The sequence below is a fragment of the Pipistrellus kuhlii genome, unplaced genomic scaffold (assembly GCF_014108245.1).
Source record: "Pipistrellus kuhlii isolate mPipKuh1 unplaced genomic scaffold, mPipKuh1.p scaffold_m20_p_3, whole genome shotgun sequence".
NCBI classification, from domain to species: domain Eukaryota; kingdom Metazoa; phylum Chordata; class Mammalia; order Chiroptera; family Vespertilionidae; genus Pipistrellus; species Pipistrellus kuhlii.
In genome coordinates, this window is record NW_023425529.1 from 6,559,554 (window position 1) to 6,577,260 (window position 17,707).

Here is a 17,707-nt window from a genome sequence, read left to right on the forward strand (position 1 = left end):
TACAGCACCTCTAAACCCACCCCCCTATTAACATAAGGAGCGTTTCTAGCACCCCAGAAAGGTCCCTGGTGCCCCTTCATTAACAATGCCTTTAAAAAATACAACAAATAAAATGAGCTACTTTCTGCACCACAGCATGGTTCAGTGGTTCAGTGTCAACGTACGAACCAGGAAGTCACGTTCCCATGCCAGGTCAAGGCACAAGCCCAGGTTGTGGGCTCCATCCCCATTGTGAGGCGTGCAGGAGGCAGCCAATCAATGATTCTCTCTCATCATTGATGTTTCTCTCTCTCTCTCCTTCTCCCTTCCTTTCTGAAATCAATCCCTGTGGTGGGAACACTGAATTATTTGATGCTGGAATTATTGGGAAGGGGGATCCAGTTAAAAATTCTGCACACTGCAGGCTCTAACCACACTGAACACATTGGGAACAGTGCATCTGGATGACACAGAAGTAAGAGACATGATTATGCCTGGATTTTGGCCTCTGCCATGTGTTAGGCAACAGACTGGAATATATATATATATCTTATTTGACCCTCATAACTATTACTTTCATTTTACAACTGAGAACTCTGGAGCTCAGAGGGGTTAGAACACATACCTGAGAACACACAGCTAGAAAATGGCAGCCTTGAAATTCAAATCCAAAAGGTCTGACTTTGGAAGCCTTTATAGATGCTGATTACAGATGCTGATGGGCAAATTTTAAATCCCAAAGATTTAATGAGCCGGTTATATTCACTCAACAAACAGCACTCAGCATCTACAAAGTGCTAGGTGCTGTGCTGGGTGATATGGAAGGAGAAACAAAGACCAAAGATGAATAAGACACAAGCTTGCACTGGAAGTGCCAAGCTATGATGGGGAAACACTTAAAACAGGGTCAGGATTCTTAAGGGATGGGGAAAGGGTGTGAAAGGGCCAGGTATAGAGAGCGGGGGAGGCGTTTCTCAAGGAAGGCCTCACACATACCAGAAAGATCATTCCTGAGCCACCACTTCAGGGATGAGGGGGACCTGGCCAGCTCATTAGGGGTTTACCAGGTAACATGACTAGCGCATACACCAGCATGGGAGACACTCTGCCAGCTCCTTCTTTAGTTTTACCAAAATCAACCAAGCCAAAATTTAAAAAGCCCAGAGAAATGCAATGCTCAGTGGGGTCCTCAGTTCTTCCAAACAGCTATCAACCTTACACACACACACACACACACACACACACACACACACACAAAACAAGTTCCAAAGAGGAAAACAATCGCCACAAACTTCATGCCCTAAGCCCACGCCTGTGATGTTTTGAGAGTGACCAAGCCCTCAGTTAGAGCCAATTATCTTTTGTTTTTCTGAGTTGATTTCCACATGACTAGTTGCATGATTCCTCAGGCCTTGGCAACGATCTGAAGGGTGGACAGGTGCAGAGATGGCAGGAAGAAGGGGCAGCCGAGGTAGAAAAAAGAGAGAGAGGGAGACTTGGAAAGATGACTCAAGAAACTTAAAAAATTCGCCCCCAGCCAGTTTTGTTCAGTGGATAGAGCATCAGCCTGAGGACTGAAGGGTCCCAGGTTCAATTCTGGCCAAGGGTGCATGCCTAGGTTGCAGGCTTGATCCCAGAGGGGGGGTGTGCTGGAGGCAGCCGATCAATGATTCTCATCATTGATGTTTCTCTCTCTCTTACTCTCTAAAATCAATAAAAATATTTTTTAAAAGAAGCTGAAAATTTAATAGCTTCTTTCAGAAGATTATTATACAATATAGTACAATAGCTTGCTCAACTCAACAAGCATCTAATAAGCTCCAACTGTGTACCAGGCCCCCCCTTAGCCTTGGCAGGGGATGGGAAAACGTAAAATCCTGCACTGTCCCCTTCAGTGTGGTAGGAACAAAAGGTGTGTAAATGGAGACGGGAAGAATGCCAGGGTGTGACAGGCCTCTTCAGCTGTCCATGTAATAAAGGGCAGGAAGGGCTGCCTGAGGGCAGGGAGGTCATTTGTCACGAAAGGAAGATACTTCAGTTCCCCGTGCCTCAGTTATCCTCTCATGTAGAATGGGGCTATAGCAGTACCCTTTCAAAGCAACGTTGAACATTAGATAGACTGACATACAGCGGAGTGTAGGACGCCTGTTAGCTGTCATTGCCTATGTACCTCACCACTTCCTCAGACCTTAGACTTGGTAATTGCTCACTAAATATGGCTGAACAAATGAATTCACACACGAATGGTTAAGTGATGCTCCTGAGTCAAAGAGGGGAAAAATTATTATGTAAGGCATTAAGCTCTTTCATAAGCCTTGCAGACCACGGAAAGACTGCCGTGTAAACAGTTTAAGAAACAGGTGTGATGTTTAAGGTATGTTTCAGACACCCAAGAAATGAATCACTCATTCATTCCTTCACTTTTCTGCACAGACGGCCTGCCATTTTGAAAAGCCCAGGAAGAGAGACAAAGAGATCACGATGAAATGAGAGTAGATCTCACTCTAAGAGACGGCTGCAGGGGCCCTGGAACCCAGGAGTTAAGCTCTGTGGGAAATGCTGTGATGACAGCAAACCCCAGCCACCACACACTCACCCTGCCCAAAACCAGCGCTCCGGCCTTCTCCTACCTAAAATTATACTCCCTCCCAAAAGCATAAACACAAACATTGCCTTGAAAAGATGCTCAAGACCATAGAAGTAAAACCAGCTTGAAAACACAGGCTATGAGCACAAACAGATGCAGACACGGGAGGACCTGAGGTGTCTTACAGAGTTCCACCCTGATGTTACAGATGTGGAGACTGAGGCCCCCAGAAGGAAAGCGAGTCACCAGAGCCATCACTTCCAGAGAATGGCAGACTAGGGTGAGCAGGGGGCTTGGATTCCCAAACTGGAGCCCTCTAAGGGGACTGCTTCTTTCTGCCAAAGGAAACCTTGGGGGGTGGGGGGGAGAATAAGAGGCGGTTCTGACTCCAGCTGGGGATAAGGACTGGGGTGAGGAGGGGCTGGGGAGCAGCGGGGGAGGGGAGGAGGGGGGAGGACAGTAAAAAATAAAGAAATGATGGTGATGGGGGAGCTAAGAACAAGGCCCATGAGCACACACATGGAAAGAAATGTCAGCCCCATGCGCTTTCCGTGGGGCTAGGGTCCCAAACAAGGAACAACCCAGTGCCATCCAAGCGCCTGGGTTTTGCAGGTGTATCCAACACACGCAAAGATCAATGCCTTCTCCAGGTGTTGCCATCTCGGTCAGAATTTCTCCTGGGTGGGTGGGTGGGGAGGGAAAGCCTCCGAGATACCCTCTCTTTAGGGGAGCGCCCTCGGCTGGCAGCGGAGAGGGAAGAGCTCGGGAAAAGTCTCCCTGGTCGCAACCCCGCCCTCCCCGCCCCCCAACACCACCAGAACCATCCACACCCGCTAGGCTCTTTCCTTCCCCTTCCCCCACGGTGATCAAAGCCAGGTGAAGGGACTGAGAGCCGGAGGGTGGGTTTCTCTGGGAGCCCGTGGCCCCCACGCACAGGCACCCCTAACACACACACACACACACGCACGCACACACGCACGCGCACACACACACACACACACACACACACGCACCGCCGCGCACACGCGCGCACGGAGAGGATCACAGACACGCACGCACCCCCATGCACACATCGGGTACCCCCGAGGCCCGGCCGCGCCCGCCCCGCCTCTCCCCCAGCCCCCCGGGAAACCGACAGGCAGCAACACGAATGAAATCCGCCCAGAAAAGACTGCATTTCAGCTCCCAACCACGCAACCTCCGGCTAAACCGCCGACTAGAAAACAAAGTTTGATTTCGCTTTTAGACTCTCCATTTCCGGTGGAAAAATGGAAGCTTTGAAGTGTCTAGCGCGGCTCGCTTTCACAGACGAGGGAGGACCGCCAGCTCGAGCTCTGGAAAACAGGAGTCTCCACACACACACACACACACACACACACACACACACACACACACACAGCCCCACCCCCTCCGCCGCCAGAACTGCAGGTTGCATCCCACCCAGCTCCCGCCTCCAACACAGGGGGGTGCGGGAAGAAGGGCAGAACCTGCTGGAAACGGCGCCTGCCTTACACGGACACCCCCTCCAGAACCCCGCCCACTCCCGTCCTGCCCGGGCCCCCGGCGGTTGCTCCTTAAGCCGAGTGGCAACCGCTGCAGCTCCTGCCACAGAGCTCCCCAAACGGCACGGGCTGGGAGGTGGAAATTGGGGAGGGGTGTCCCTGCGCAGCGCCCACCAGCTGTGCGCTCTGGCCCTCACAAACTGCCCGGTAAAACTTGGGACTGATCAGTCTTCCCGCCGCACCTTCTCCCACACACCCCTCTCCCCCGCCTTCCCAGCCACCAGCGAGCTGAGCTCCCAGGGGTTCTGCCTTCCACCCGGGGCCCTGGCTGCCCCGAGGATGCGGGGAAATATGGGAACCGGGTGGCGGAGGGAAGAAGTGCCCCCTCGCGAATTCTGGGAGACAAACTCGTGGGCTTGAGAATTTGGCATCTTCAAGGTCAAAACAAAACAAAAAAACAACAAGGATTGGGCAGAAATACGGACTACGCGCAAACGATCGCAAACCTGCCCCCCAACAGGGTACCGGGCTCCCCTCCAGCAGGCGGGAGGCGGCCCCGCAGGGTGGGCGGACCCGCGCGCACTCACACCCGGGACCTCAGGAGCCTGAGCCCAGGAGGGAACCCACAGGCGGGGTCCCGCCGCCTCCAGGTCGGGGGTCCCCTCCGAGGGCCGGCCCCGGGGGGCTGGAACGACGCGGGGGGAGGCGGGGGACGGAGGCCAACTTGCCAGGAGAGTTGGCCGCGTGGAGGAGCGTCCGCGCGGGCACTTACCGCTGGCGTTCTTCCCGCAGATGAGGTGCTGGTACGGCTGCAGGAGCCCCCAGATCTCCGAGTCGTTGTTGACCGTGTGCTCCAGCGTCTCCATGGTGAACCTGGGCGCCTCGTGGAGCGAGTGGAGGTGAGGGTGGTGGTGGTGGTTGGCCGCGGCGGGCGGCGGGGGGGCCGGGGCCGGGGCGGCGGCGGCCGGAGGGGCGCAACAGCTGCTGCTCCCGCTGGCGCTGCTGGCCGCGCTGCAGGCGCCGCCGCCCGCCGCGCCCCCTCCGGGCGCCTCCCGCTCCTTCTCCGCCGCCGCGGGGGCCGCGCCGGGGCCCGAGCCGGGGCCTGGGCCGGAGCTGGAGGCCGAGCCGGGGCCGCTGCCGCCCCGGGGCAGCCCGGAGGCCACGACCCGCGCGTAGATGTCCCGGAACAGGCTCTCCATGCAGGCCGTCAGGTAGATGGCGGCGTGCTCGTGGATGCGCAGCGCCACGCGGCTGTCCACCATCCAGCGGTACACGCGGCCCACGGAGAAGGTGAGGCCGCAGCGGGCGGACTTGCCGCGGCCCAGGCGGTCGCCGCCGGCGCTGCTCATGTTGTAGAGGGACAGCGCGGCCAGCGCGGCCGCCGTGCAGTGCGCCGCCAGGCTCCAGGACAGCACGATCTCCATGGCGCTCTGGATCTCGTACTTGGTGCACTTGGCGAAGCGCAGGCTCAGGCGCTGCGCCTCCTTGGCGATGCGTACGAGCGCCCGGCTCACCAGCATGGACAGCTTGGCCAGCGCGTCTCTGGGCAGGCCGCCGCCGCCGCCTCCCGGGGCCGCCGGGCCCGCCCGGGGGTCCCGCGAGCGCAGCAGCAGCGCCTCCAGCTCCTGGAGGGTCCAGGGCACCTCGTCGAGGTCCGGCAGCAGCCGCGAGCAGTGCTGGCCCGCGCAGTCCAGCCCTTCGGAGTCCTCCACCAGGGCAGTGTTGACCGTGTCGAAGCTGTCGTGCCGGCTGTGCATGGAGTCAGCTAGAGGCGGCCAGCCGCTCCCGCCATACGGGGACGCCGGGTGCGAGTCGGAACAGCACAGGGACACGTTGGAGGAGCGCACCGAGTCCGCCGCGCCACCATACCCCGAGTCCAGCGTCAGGTCCTCCAGCGTCCGGACTACGGGCTTCTTACCTCTCCTGGCCATCGCTGCGCCACTTCATGCTGCGGCCGCCGGGGAGCCGGGGGTGAGGAGCAGCGGGAAGCGGCGGGCGCCGGGGCGCGGGGAGAGCCGAGTCCGCTCGCTCCCCGCTCTGCTCACTTTTCCACCAGCCGCCGCTCCCGAGTGCGACTACTTTCCGCCGCCGCCTCCCCGAGCCGCCGCCGCTGGGATGCAGCCGGCAGCCCCCGGAGTCATCCTCCAGAGCCCGGGCCTGAGCTGGGCCACCAGCGGGGACCGGGCCACCCCCGGGACTCCCCGCTTCCTTCCAAAATAAAATAAAAAAGTATCTGAGCCTCTCCTTCCTGGGCCGGGCCGGCTGCACAAGCCGCCGGGCGCCGCCTGGGTGTTCGTAAGACGGAAATCAATTCGGATGCCGCCGCAGCAGCAGCTCCGGCGGCAGCTCGCTCCCGGCTCCGGGCTCCGGGCTCCGGCTCCCGGCTCCCAGGTCCCCGCACCGGGCTCTCTCGGCGCCGCCCGCCCGCCCTGCACCGGAGCGCAGCAGCGACCGCGGCAGCCGAGCACCCCGGCCAAATCCCGCAAACCCCGGGCAGCCTGCGGGGCGGGCGTATGCAAAGCAGGGCCCGAGGAGGGCCAATGGCATCGTAGGATGCTAATTACCTCGCCTTTTTTCTTTTTAATTTTTCAGCTCCACCCATCCCCGCCCCTCACACACGCCCCCTGGCTGCAATCTAGGCTACAGGAAGTGGGGAGCAGCCCCCTGAGAATTGGGGGACGTGGACTCTGAGAGCTTAGGGATGCAGAAGTCCCCGCTTCTGTCCCTGCCCCTCAGACTCCCAGCTTTGGTACCAGAACGGGAAGGGGGTAGGTTGGGCAGGTGATTGCTCCCCTTGGCTGTTCTTACAGTGTCTGCCTGGGGTCCCTGGGCCTGCCGCGGCGTTTCGGATTTCACTTCCTTTTTTTTTTTTTTTTTTTTTTCTTTCTTTACTACACGAAGCACGTTTTTTTCTCCCTCCCCACTCTCCCTCACCTGCGGGTACCCAAACCGATGAAGGCGGCCCTCTTTCAGCACGTTTGCCCCAGTGGAAATAATAAACCAGGCGAGCTGAGGGGCCTGAGAGGTGAGACCACCGGAAGGCTGTATCTCTGGACTTAGGCCGCCTGCCTGCCACCGGGGCACAGTCACTAGGTACCTGTCAGTAGCCAAGACCCTGCACCCATCCTTCAAACCTGGAGTGGGGGAGAAGGGGGGTGGCTGGAGGGAAGGCTCCTGTCCCACTTGGCTGTCCTGGCGGGTATAGTTCCAGGCAGTTCAGCCTTAAAAAGGGTAAATGTGCACCGAGGGGAGTTTACTGTTTGACTAAAGAAAGATACAACGCTATGCATGACTTGGCCGCATTTATGCCAAAGGGCATTGTCTTGTTTGCCTCCACCCACCAGGCCAGAAACCAATCTTCTTTCCCTGGGTACTCCCAGCTCCCACACAACTCCCGCCTGGGATAGGAACCCCTCTTCCTCTGGCTGGCTAGAATGTTCTGCTTAGAAGTCCCCTCCTGTAACAAGGTAGCCCACACCCTTCAATGCTGGCTTGGGTGCTTGAACTGATTCCCACCCCCACCCACATCCCCCTTACCCACACACCTCCTGCCTTCCAAGGCTGTTGGTTTCTGGGCCCTGTTAACACTAGGTTGTTTCCGTTTGATAAGATTTCTAACTTGCACATTGGACTAGGGGTTCCCCATGCATCAGCCCTCAGTAAATATGTATTGTAAATGAGTAGATGAAGGAAGGACACACTTCTGAACTGTTGGTTTGATGGTTCAACAATAGACTTTCCCAGATAACCCAGTAGACTGTCTGACGAGGCACCCTCACCATGTAGCTATATATCTCATCATCTCTCGCTTTGACTATTATTATATTTTACCAACTGGTTTCCTTCTCTCTTGCTTCTTCTTTCTCTAAACCAGTGGTCGGCAAACTCATTAGTCAACAGAGCCAAATATCAAGAGTACAACGATTGAAATTTCTTTGGAGAGCCACATTTTTAAACTTCTTCTAATGCCACTTCTTCAAAATAGACTCGCCCAGGCCGTGGTATTTTGTGGAAAAGCCACACTCAAGGGGCCAAAGAGCCGCATGTGGCTCATGAGCTGCAGCTTGCCGACCACGGCTCTAAACCATCCAGCCCAAGAATTTTCAAAAAGCACAGTTCTGATCTTGTGATTCCTCTCAAGAAGAACTTAAAAGTTCTAGATAAATTGCCCTCTAGATAAATCAAGTTTGTAATGATTAGGTGCCCTTCACTGGTCTCTTTACTCTGTTCCCAGTCTCACTTTCTGTAATATCCCACGCCTTTCAGAAGGGATTGTGATGGTTAATTTTTGAGTGGCCGTCCAAACATGGCTTCTGGATGTGTCTCTGAGGGTCTTTCCATAGGGGTTAGCATTTGAACCTGTGGACTCGGTAGATTGCCCTCCCCCGTGTGGTTTTTCCCATCGCTGATTCAGCTGGGACAGCTTGTCTCAGCTCCAGGCCTTAGATTGGAATTGACATCATCTGCTCCCCTGATTCTCAGCTTTTCAGGCTTGAACTAAATTGTACCACCAGCTTTTCTGGGTCTCCAGCTTGCAAACATCAAATTAAGGGGGCTTCTCAGCCTCTATAATACCAATTACTCATAATAAAACTACATATTTTTTCTGTTTTTCTAGAGAACCAGAACCAATATATATCTGGAAACCCATCTAATAAGATGATCTTATAAAAAAAAAAAAGGAAAAATAGAAAAAAAAAAACCAAAACAGAAAAATAGAAGGAAAAAAACAGGAAAAAAAGATGATCTTATGATCTGAACCTTACCTTCTTTTGTAGCCTCTCCATCATCACATACGTAGACACACAAGCACAGATATATTCACACACTACAGATACATACACACCTGTTAAACACAGATACTCAGATATACTCACAGAACCACACAGACACCTGCACACCCATGAGTGAACACACAGACATACCCCCACACACACCCTGTGCTCCAGCTTTCCTGAAACCGCTTGCTGGTTTTCCATGTTACCATGCTGTCCCTTGTAGCTTATATGCCTTTGCAGATATTGTTCCTTTTGCTCAGGACACTTGTCTTCCTCTTCTCCTCCTGGTGAACTTCTCATCCTCTATGATTCAGCTCCAAGATTATCAACCCCTGTGAAGTTTTCCTCAATGCTGCCTGCTCCTCACCCAGCCCAGAGCTGTGGACACCTGGGGAGGTGTCTTCATCTCTGTAGCTCAGGGTCTGTTCCCAGGACCTTTTCTCTTCTGTGCTCTTGTCCCTGTGAGCTCATCCACTCCTATGCCTTCAGTTACCATCTATGTGCTGATAATGCGTGAGTGATGACCACTCAGCAGAGTGCAAGCAGCAAGAGAACCGTGGACAAGCCTTGTGCATAGCGCAGTGGTAGGCAAACTGTGGCTCGAGAACCACATGGGGTTCTTTGGCCCCTTGAGTGTGGCTCTTCCACAGAATATCACGTACGGGCGCACACGTACAGTGCGATTGAAACATCGTAGCCCATGCGCAGAAGTTGGTTTTCAGCCTGGGTGAGTCTATTTTGAAGAAGTGGCATCAGAACACTCAAAGAGCCGCATGTGGCTCACGAGCCACGGTTTGCCGACCACTGGCATAGGGAAAAAAGAGGTTGGGAAACACCAGGCTTATCACGGGTTTGTTTTCTTCTGGTGACACCAGGCCCGCTTGGGTTCCAGCACTGCCTCTGTCAGTTTTCTGGTGATGCACCCAGTGTTCATTCATTCTCTTTTATCCTTCCTTTTCTTATACTGGGAATGCACAAAATAAATACCCCCATTGGGGTGGAGTTAAAGGAGATGCTTCCATACACGGGATTTAACAGTGTCCCACACATGATAATAACCCTAAAAGTGTCTGTTACCATCGTCCACATTTTCCTATTTTCTACAATAAACACATTTCTTAGAGACTCGGCGGGGGTTGTGTGTGACAAATGTTGCACAGAAATCCAACTTATGCTTCAAGGCTGGGCTGCAATGCTACCTCCTCTAGGAGGTTTTTCCATGTCAGGAGACCTGCTGTTCCCTTTCACACCACAGATGCTTTGTGTGTGCCTTCTGTCACCTTCCAGAGGGCACACTCCTTGAAAGCTGGGATCTTGCCCCCAATATAGTGCCAGGACTAATGAACATGTTCCTTAGTATTATGAATAACCAAAGTGGGTGTCCATTTAGTTTACTAAAAAATAAAAATAAAAAAATCATTAATGCCCTGGCCAGTTGCTCAGTAGTTAGAGCATCAGCCAGAAGACTGAAGGCTTGTGGATTCGATACCTGGTCAAAAGCACCTACTTTGGTTGCAGGCTAAATACCCAGCCTCAGTGGGGGATGGGTGTTGGGGAGTCAATCAATCAATATGTCTCTCTCACCTCTCTCTCTCTCTCTCTCTCTCTCTCTCTCTCTCTCTCTCTCTCTTTCTCTCTCTCTTCTCTCTCCTCCCCTTCCCCCCCATCTCCCCTCCTTCACTTTTACTCTCTAAAAATATATATATATTAATGGAAAAAAAATATCCCCGGGTAAGGATTTAAGGAAAGAAAGAAATCATTAACGATAATGTTAAGGGTCTGAGTCTGAGTGACCTGAAAAAACACTGAATTTAGAAAACACATCAATCAAATGTTAAACATTAGCCCCATGCTATTAGAAAACTCAGTGGCTGCAAAGTATGAAAAAGGAAATTTAAATCATCCAAAATTCCAACACACACAAGTCACAACGTGAACAACTTCATTCTTTCCCTCTAGTCTTCCTAATTTGCCCCATCTTTTTTTCTTCTAAGCGTACATATTTTAAGAGATAGTTATTCTGCAAGTTGTTTTGCATTTTAATTTTTTTCTTCAAGAAATTCCCTCAAACTTGATAGTATAATCATTCCCCGTGCTACTAAATACTCATCCAAAATAGTCGTGTCTGTGTGGCTGCAGAATATTCCAAGCTATGTTTATACTTTAGCTGGAGAATTTTGAATCCTGTTTGGTTGTTTCTGTTTTCAAACTTCCATAATAATGCTGAGATGGCCCTCTTTGTGCATAAATAACTTTCTTCTTCAAAACCAGAAGTCTTGTCTGTGCTATCCTCTGAGAAATACAGACACACAATAAACACATACTAGAGGTTTAAACATAAACAAAAAGAGAAATGAAAAGTACTGGGATTAATTCGCCTATCAGATTAGCAAAGATTCAGAAAGTCATCGTGATGAATGTGTCATGATGAAGCATAAAGTGAGGCATTCTTTGGGAGGCCAGTTTGCCAATAAGTATCAAAATGCCAGTGTGTGTTCATTCCTTATGATTTCCCAGAAATCACAGCTTCTGATACCATCCAGGGTGATCCTTGGGAATTTTTTCAAAAGTATACAGGATGCTCTTGGCAGTGTTGTTTTAACATGGGACTTCTGGGAAACAACCTCAGTGCCTTTCAAAAGGCCTGATGAAATGAATTACAGTAATTCAGCCAAGGGACTAAAAAGGAGGGGCAAAGAGTAATGGCGGTGATCTTTACTTCCACAACATATTGATTAGGGAAGAAATGTTTGAAAAGAGGTTTGGGAATTGCAGGTATAACATGATGCCATTTATGTAAAAGGCTTTACGTAGAGCTAAATATGTATACAGTTGTGCCTCGACTTATTGCCTTTTCACTATGGTGCTTCACAGATGTTACACAACCCTCCATCAGAAAAAAATAAAGTAAAATAAAATAATCATGACTTGCTTTATTGCAGTGGTCTGGGAGCAGACCCACAATGTCTCTGAGCAATGCCTGTCAGCATGTGAACTTGCCTGAAATGATGAAGATAATAGCTATAACTAATTTGTTGGATTTCTGGTGGGTTTTTGAATGAGTTTTATTGATCCTCGTCCTATCCCCGATGTCTTTTGTTTTCTGGTGATTTTTAATTTTCTTCTTTGTACTTCTGAACTTTTTATGATAAACACGTACCATTTTTACCAGAGCCAGAAAGCTATTATCGAAAGAAAATTAAATTATGTTCTGCCCATTATTTGGAAGCCTACCTGTCAATCAGAGTACTATTGTAATATATAATTCTTTGTCCTTCAGCATTCTAGAAATCAAACAGCAAGCATAGCAACTAATCCAACAACCAAAACGTGAACTAGCCTAATCTGGGGGGACTCGCCCATGTTGGGGGCCTCATCACATGCTTCCCACATGTTTACTGTGCATGGGTAGCAAGGCCATGTGGCTGTGAAACGTGGCCCTACTACTTCCGGACTACGTAACCGTGAGCAACTTCTTCAGCCTCTCCAAGCCTTCGTGCTTCATCATTAGTTGGGAACAATACCCGCCTGTAGGTTGCCTGTGAGAATTAAATAAGATCATTAGAACAGAGTCTAGCCAGCCCTGTAAGTGCTCACTAGTGTTGGTTACTTTTATTACAGGTCAGACACAGTGATGGTTGGGGGCAGGCGGGAGGTGTGTATGTGTGTGTATGTGTGGCGGGGTGAGGAGGGGGTTATGGAGTCTTCACCTCCCTCCTGGGTACTGCTCTTGTTGAGTTTTTTGTACCAAGACAGACATGAATAAGAGTTAAAATGCAATGAGTGTCAGCAAACGGGAAGTTCAAGGATTACACCCCTGAATTAATGCAGATTATGTATGTTTCACCGCCCCATTTCTGAGCGAGCTCCCTGTAAATATCAGCTGTTTCCTAAATGCATAGCCAGTGTGCGTGAACGCTCAGGGATGATCCCTTTGCTCTGCGAACGTCTTTGCAAGTGGAGGGCTCTGTTACTGGGTAGAAGACTACAGGCGAGTCCACCCCAACTTCAACCTGCTCCACACCAGAAAGGGAAGTATGGGCCCAGTTCTTCTGTACTTTCTCCTGAAAGAAAGAATCACAAGGTCAGCTTGATAGCTTGCTCATTAGCAGGGCAGATGGGTCACTCAGCTCAAAGAGCTTTACAAGGTAATGTTTAAACAAGGGTAGAGTTGCACCTCTCAGTATGAGGAGGCTCTCAGAGCAGATCCCAATGTGAGTGTGGTCCTCATAGCAGTGATTTTTCATGTCCTTTGATAAACTGGTAAAGCTGCCAGCTTTCTCCCTAGAAAAGTGCATGTGTGTGCATAAACGTGCCTTGTATATACAATTGCTATATGATATTGGGGTTCACTGACCCCAGATTCCATCCAGGGGGGGTTCCTATGGTCCATTAATATGATCATTGTTCTATCCTTCTCATGGAATTCTAAAAATGGAGAGGTACAGTTCTGTTCATTAGTGATTTCTGTCCAGGCAGGAAACAGAAACCATTCTAGATTCAATCTGAAGGAATATGACGCAAAGAATCAGAGACTGAACGGGAGAGCTGAAGAGCTACGTGGGACAGGAAGGAGGCAATCAGGAAAGCAGCATCAGCAAGAAGGCTCTGTCACCTCCAGGGTTGAAGGGATGGGGGGGATTGGAGTTACCAGAGTCTAGAAGCTGAGCCCTATGACAGCATCTAGAACCACAATGGAGAGGTAGCTCCATGTTGGGAAGAGCTGCCTGGCAGGGTCTGGGCTCAGGGGTGAGACACAGCTGCTGCCAGGACCATAAACCGTGGCAGACACAGAGAGGGACTGAAAAACCCTACCCTGTCCCCTCTTCCTGGACCGTCACCTTCTTCTAAGCCTTCCTTTGGCCAAACCCATTCAGAAGCTGGAAGGTGAGGGAGTCTGGGAAAGGTAGTTCTTGTGCTCCAAAGTAGACAAAGCAGAGCAGGAGAAAGGCAGGTGTGGACATGAGTACAGACAAGCAAAGGACAAGTCCAGGAAGATAAGAGGATGTGTTCCTAGGTAATGCTGCAGACTTCCAGAGGAGGAAGCTTTGGCTGTGTCCCCTCTTGCTCCCACTGCCCTTACCCTGGTAAAAATCATCCATTGCCTCCTGTTGGGACTGTTCCCCACAGCCAGTCTCATTTTCCTGTCCAGCCTCACTTCTACTCTGCTGCCTGGGCCATTTTTCTAAAACAACTCCCATCACCATAGGAAAGGAGTAGATCTGGTCACTATCCATATTCATTTGCTGCTCTCTGTCCTGGTTACCTAGCTCCACACTCCCTATAGACTAAGTATAGTTTCTTAAATACATTGAGTCTTTATTCATGCTGCTCCTACAATGAATGCCTTTTTTTTCCCTTCATATATTGAACTCCTATGCACCCTTCAAAGCCCATCTCAAATGTTAAGAACTACCACACTTCTCCGGTTCTGCCCTATAGAACAAGTCTCTTTCTTTGTTCTGCTTCTTTAAATGTCCATTGATTACAGTTTTTATTGATAATAGTTAGCTATAATAATTATTATTGTCAGAAGCTACAGCAGCCTTCTCTTTTCTCTGTGCAATAGAGTAATAGTTAAGAGTGTGGGACTGGGTTCATAAAGACCCATGTTTAAGAACCAGTGGCTGGTTATGTGGCTTTTGGGTAAGTTTTTAACCTCTGAGTTTCCATCTATTAATATTTTTATGGGGAAATCATAATGCCTCATATCCTCATAGGGCTTTATTACAGAGACAATGCATGTAAGTACTTTGTCACAGTGCCTGGCACATAGAACAGCTCCAATAAACACCAGCTACTGTTAGCTAATCCTAATCTGTTAATAAAAAGTGATAATAGTGTATATATAAATTTGTGAACTACTTCTTTCATTAAAATTTATCATTCCCCCCCCCCCGTTCTTAAATTCTTTTTACATTTTCTCAACTTTTTATCTTGTAGAATTTCAAACAAAAAACTCCATAAGCACCTTATCCAGCCTTTAGCCTGATTCACCATTGCTAACATCTGCTTTCTCTGTGCATGTGAGAGGTGTGTATGTGTGAGGTGTGTGCATGTGAGAGGTGTGTGTGTGTGAGGTGTGTGTGTGTGTGTGTGTGTGCTTATGAGATATATGTTCTTTTTTTCTGTCCTAATTGAAAGTAAGCTGCAAAATTCATGACACTTGAGCACATATCCTACATTCTCCTATAAGGAGCTATAAGACCATTATCTCAACCAAGAAATAACATTGATATAATAATGTTTTCTAAAATAGAATTCAGATTTCAACTGTCCCCTAAATGTCCTTCATAAGTGGTTTTGCCTGATAGCATCTGATTTACTACATAGAATTCTACTGAACAGATGTCCAATAATTTGTTCAATGAATCTATTATTGTTGGACATTTAGATACTTCCAGTATTGCATAATTATACATAGCTCTGGGAAAAAAATCTTTACAGCTACTTCATTATATATTTGACTTTTTTTCTCCTTGAAAAAAAAAATTTCTACAATGGAATTTGGTCCAAGGCAATGCAACATTCTAAAAGCCTGATGCATGATGCTAAATTGCCCTCCAAGAAGACTGTACCAATTGTATCCACCAGCAGTGTACTGGAGTGTCTGTCTCCATTCCTTTGACACCTCTGCTATACTCACTTTTTATATTTATCAATTTAATAAGAGAGATAGTAACCACTAACATTTATATGCCATTCCTGATGTGCAAGGTACTATCCCAAGTGTATAACACATATCAACTTGCCCACCCTTGACAAGAACCCTAGAACCTTCATTTTACAGATGAGGAAAGTGAGGCAGAGTGGTTCAGCAACTTGCTGAAGGTCACACACTCTGGAGCAGCCACCCAGGCAGCTTGAATCCAGAGACTGTGCCATTACCTCTTCTCTCAATAGTGTGTGTGTGTGTGTGTGTGTGTGTGTGTGTGTGTGTGTGTGTGAGAGAGAGATATGTTCTTTATAGTGTTTACCATTATGCTGTTACCTCTCCATATAGTGTCTAACATTTATCTGATCACCCCTGAAATTGAATTTTGATCATATATTTCTCTTTTATATCTTTGCTTGTAAGAATTCCCTGTTTACATCATTTCCTTTGGGGGGGGGGGGCGGGGATAAGTCCTAAGATGCTTGTCTTTTCCTTAATGATTGTTAAAAACTGTTTATAGAATAAAAAAAAAAATCTTTGTCATATATTAAAGGTAAATCTCCATAGCTTGACATACCCTATTAATTAATTAATTAACTAATTAACTAACTAATTAATTAATTTGCTAGCCAGCATAAGATTTTTACTTTCTTGTGGTTATATTCGTCAATTCTTTCATTTAAGGTGGGTAGGTTAGAAAGGTCTGCCCTGCCCTCGAGAGGATACCTGCCATCCTCTGTTTTCTCTCCGATCCTCGTATTTTACTTCCAAATCTCCCGTCCACCTCATTTCTCTGCACCTTTGCCGACAGCAGGGTTGCCTTACTTCTAGACTAGACGCCACAGGGCTTCCCAGGATGGACAGGAGGCATTGTTTGCTGAGACATGGCTCCCGGGCCAGGTGCTACCTCATTCCATCTGGAAATGACACGTGAATTCTTAAGGAGCAGCGCACCCAAGGCAAACATGGGGTTGCCCTTTCAATCTGTTTCATCAATAAAAGGTGTCCTTTCCCTTCCTCCTTTCCATCCAAAATATGAAACACTTGATTCGCATTAGACAATTAAGACAAAAGCCCTGCTTCCCTGGCCGTCTCTGAAGCAGGCTGTTGAGCGGAGAGCAGCGGTAGTTGAGGGGAAAGCATGCCAAGAATTCATTTCAATGTGAAAGATCTTTTCAGTGCTTTATTTGTTCCAAGAGCTCTTTAAACGTCTTAAATACAGTCCGATGAAGTGCTTCAGGCGCTGTTTCAATACTGATTATGTCTCCTCTCCTTGAGGACAATGCGGGCTTCGATACACATTACTGTTTTCAGCTAAGGTTTGACTTTAGCATTAGCCAGTCCCATTCGTTTTCTTCTTCCCACTTTGCTCAAATATTGTGACTTAAACCATTCCTCACAAAATGAAACCATTAGTGGGTTTCCGAATATACTTCAGGAGATAGATGGCAGCCCCATTGCCCAAGCAACAATGCAATGCTTACAGTGTCTCCCACTGTAGCAGGCAATCAGTCAGTGTTTGCTAAGTAAATTAGTGAACTCACACATGGGGTCCAGGAAAAGAATAGCTATTAGGCCTATCATAAACAAAGGGGGCATGCTCTGAGTTTTTTTTTTCAGGGGAACTTAAGCCTTTAAAATTATAACTTTAACTCATTTACTCATTTACTCATTTAGCTAATAGGGAATGTTCCAATGTGTGGTTCATAAAACATTAGCCCTATGAAATGCAAAGAGAAAAATTGTTTATGAGTTAGAGACCCATTCTCTGGCTCTTAGAGATTCACTGCAAACATTTGCATATAAAAGTCTGTCTATTCCTGTAGCATAGAAACCTCTGTTTAATTTAATTTAAACTCGACAAGGGCAGAAATTAGGTCTGTTGTGCTCACTAACGTGTCCCAAAGAGCTTCACGTAGTGCTATTAGATATATATGGAATGAATGTACTAGTTATCTATGGCTCATACAGAATTACCCCCAAACTTAGTGGTTTAAAAGAGCCAGCATTTCATCTCACAGTTTCTGTGGATCAAGAAAACAGGCACAGTTAAAGGGAAGGGTGTTCTTAGCTCAGGGTCTCACAAGCTACAGTCAAGGTGTTGGCTGGGATGCAGTCATCTCAAGATCACTTATAGCTGCTGGTAAACCTCAGGTCCTCGCCGATAGTTGGTTAGAGGCTTCAGTTCCTTGTCACATGAGCAGTT

General features: G+C 48.9%; 1 protein-coding gene across 8 annotated transcripts in view; it reads right to left on the bottom strand.

Moving 5' to 3' along the window:
- Window positions 1–6,561, bottom strand: part of BTBD11 (BTB domain containing 11) — a 232,748-nt gene extending 226,187 nt beyond the window's left edge. For 5 of the 8 annotated variants that reach the window (XM_036457443.2, XM_036457442.2, XM_045587551.1 and 2 more), the window contains exon 1: window positions 4,841–6,560. In XM_036457443.2, the coding sequence (XP_036313336.1) occupies window positions 4,841–5,999 (1,159 nt within the window). In that variant the 5' untranslated portion in view covers window positions 6,000–6,560. Of the gene's footprint in view, window positions 1–4,840 lie in introns of all 8 variants that reach the window. The other 3 variants (XM_045587552.1, XM_036457444.2, XM_045587553.1) reach the window with 1 other exon arrangement.
- Window positions 6,562–17,707: the final 11,146 nt, after the last annotated feature.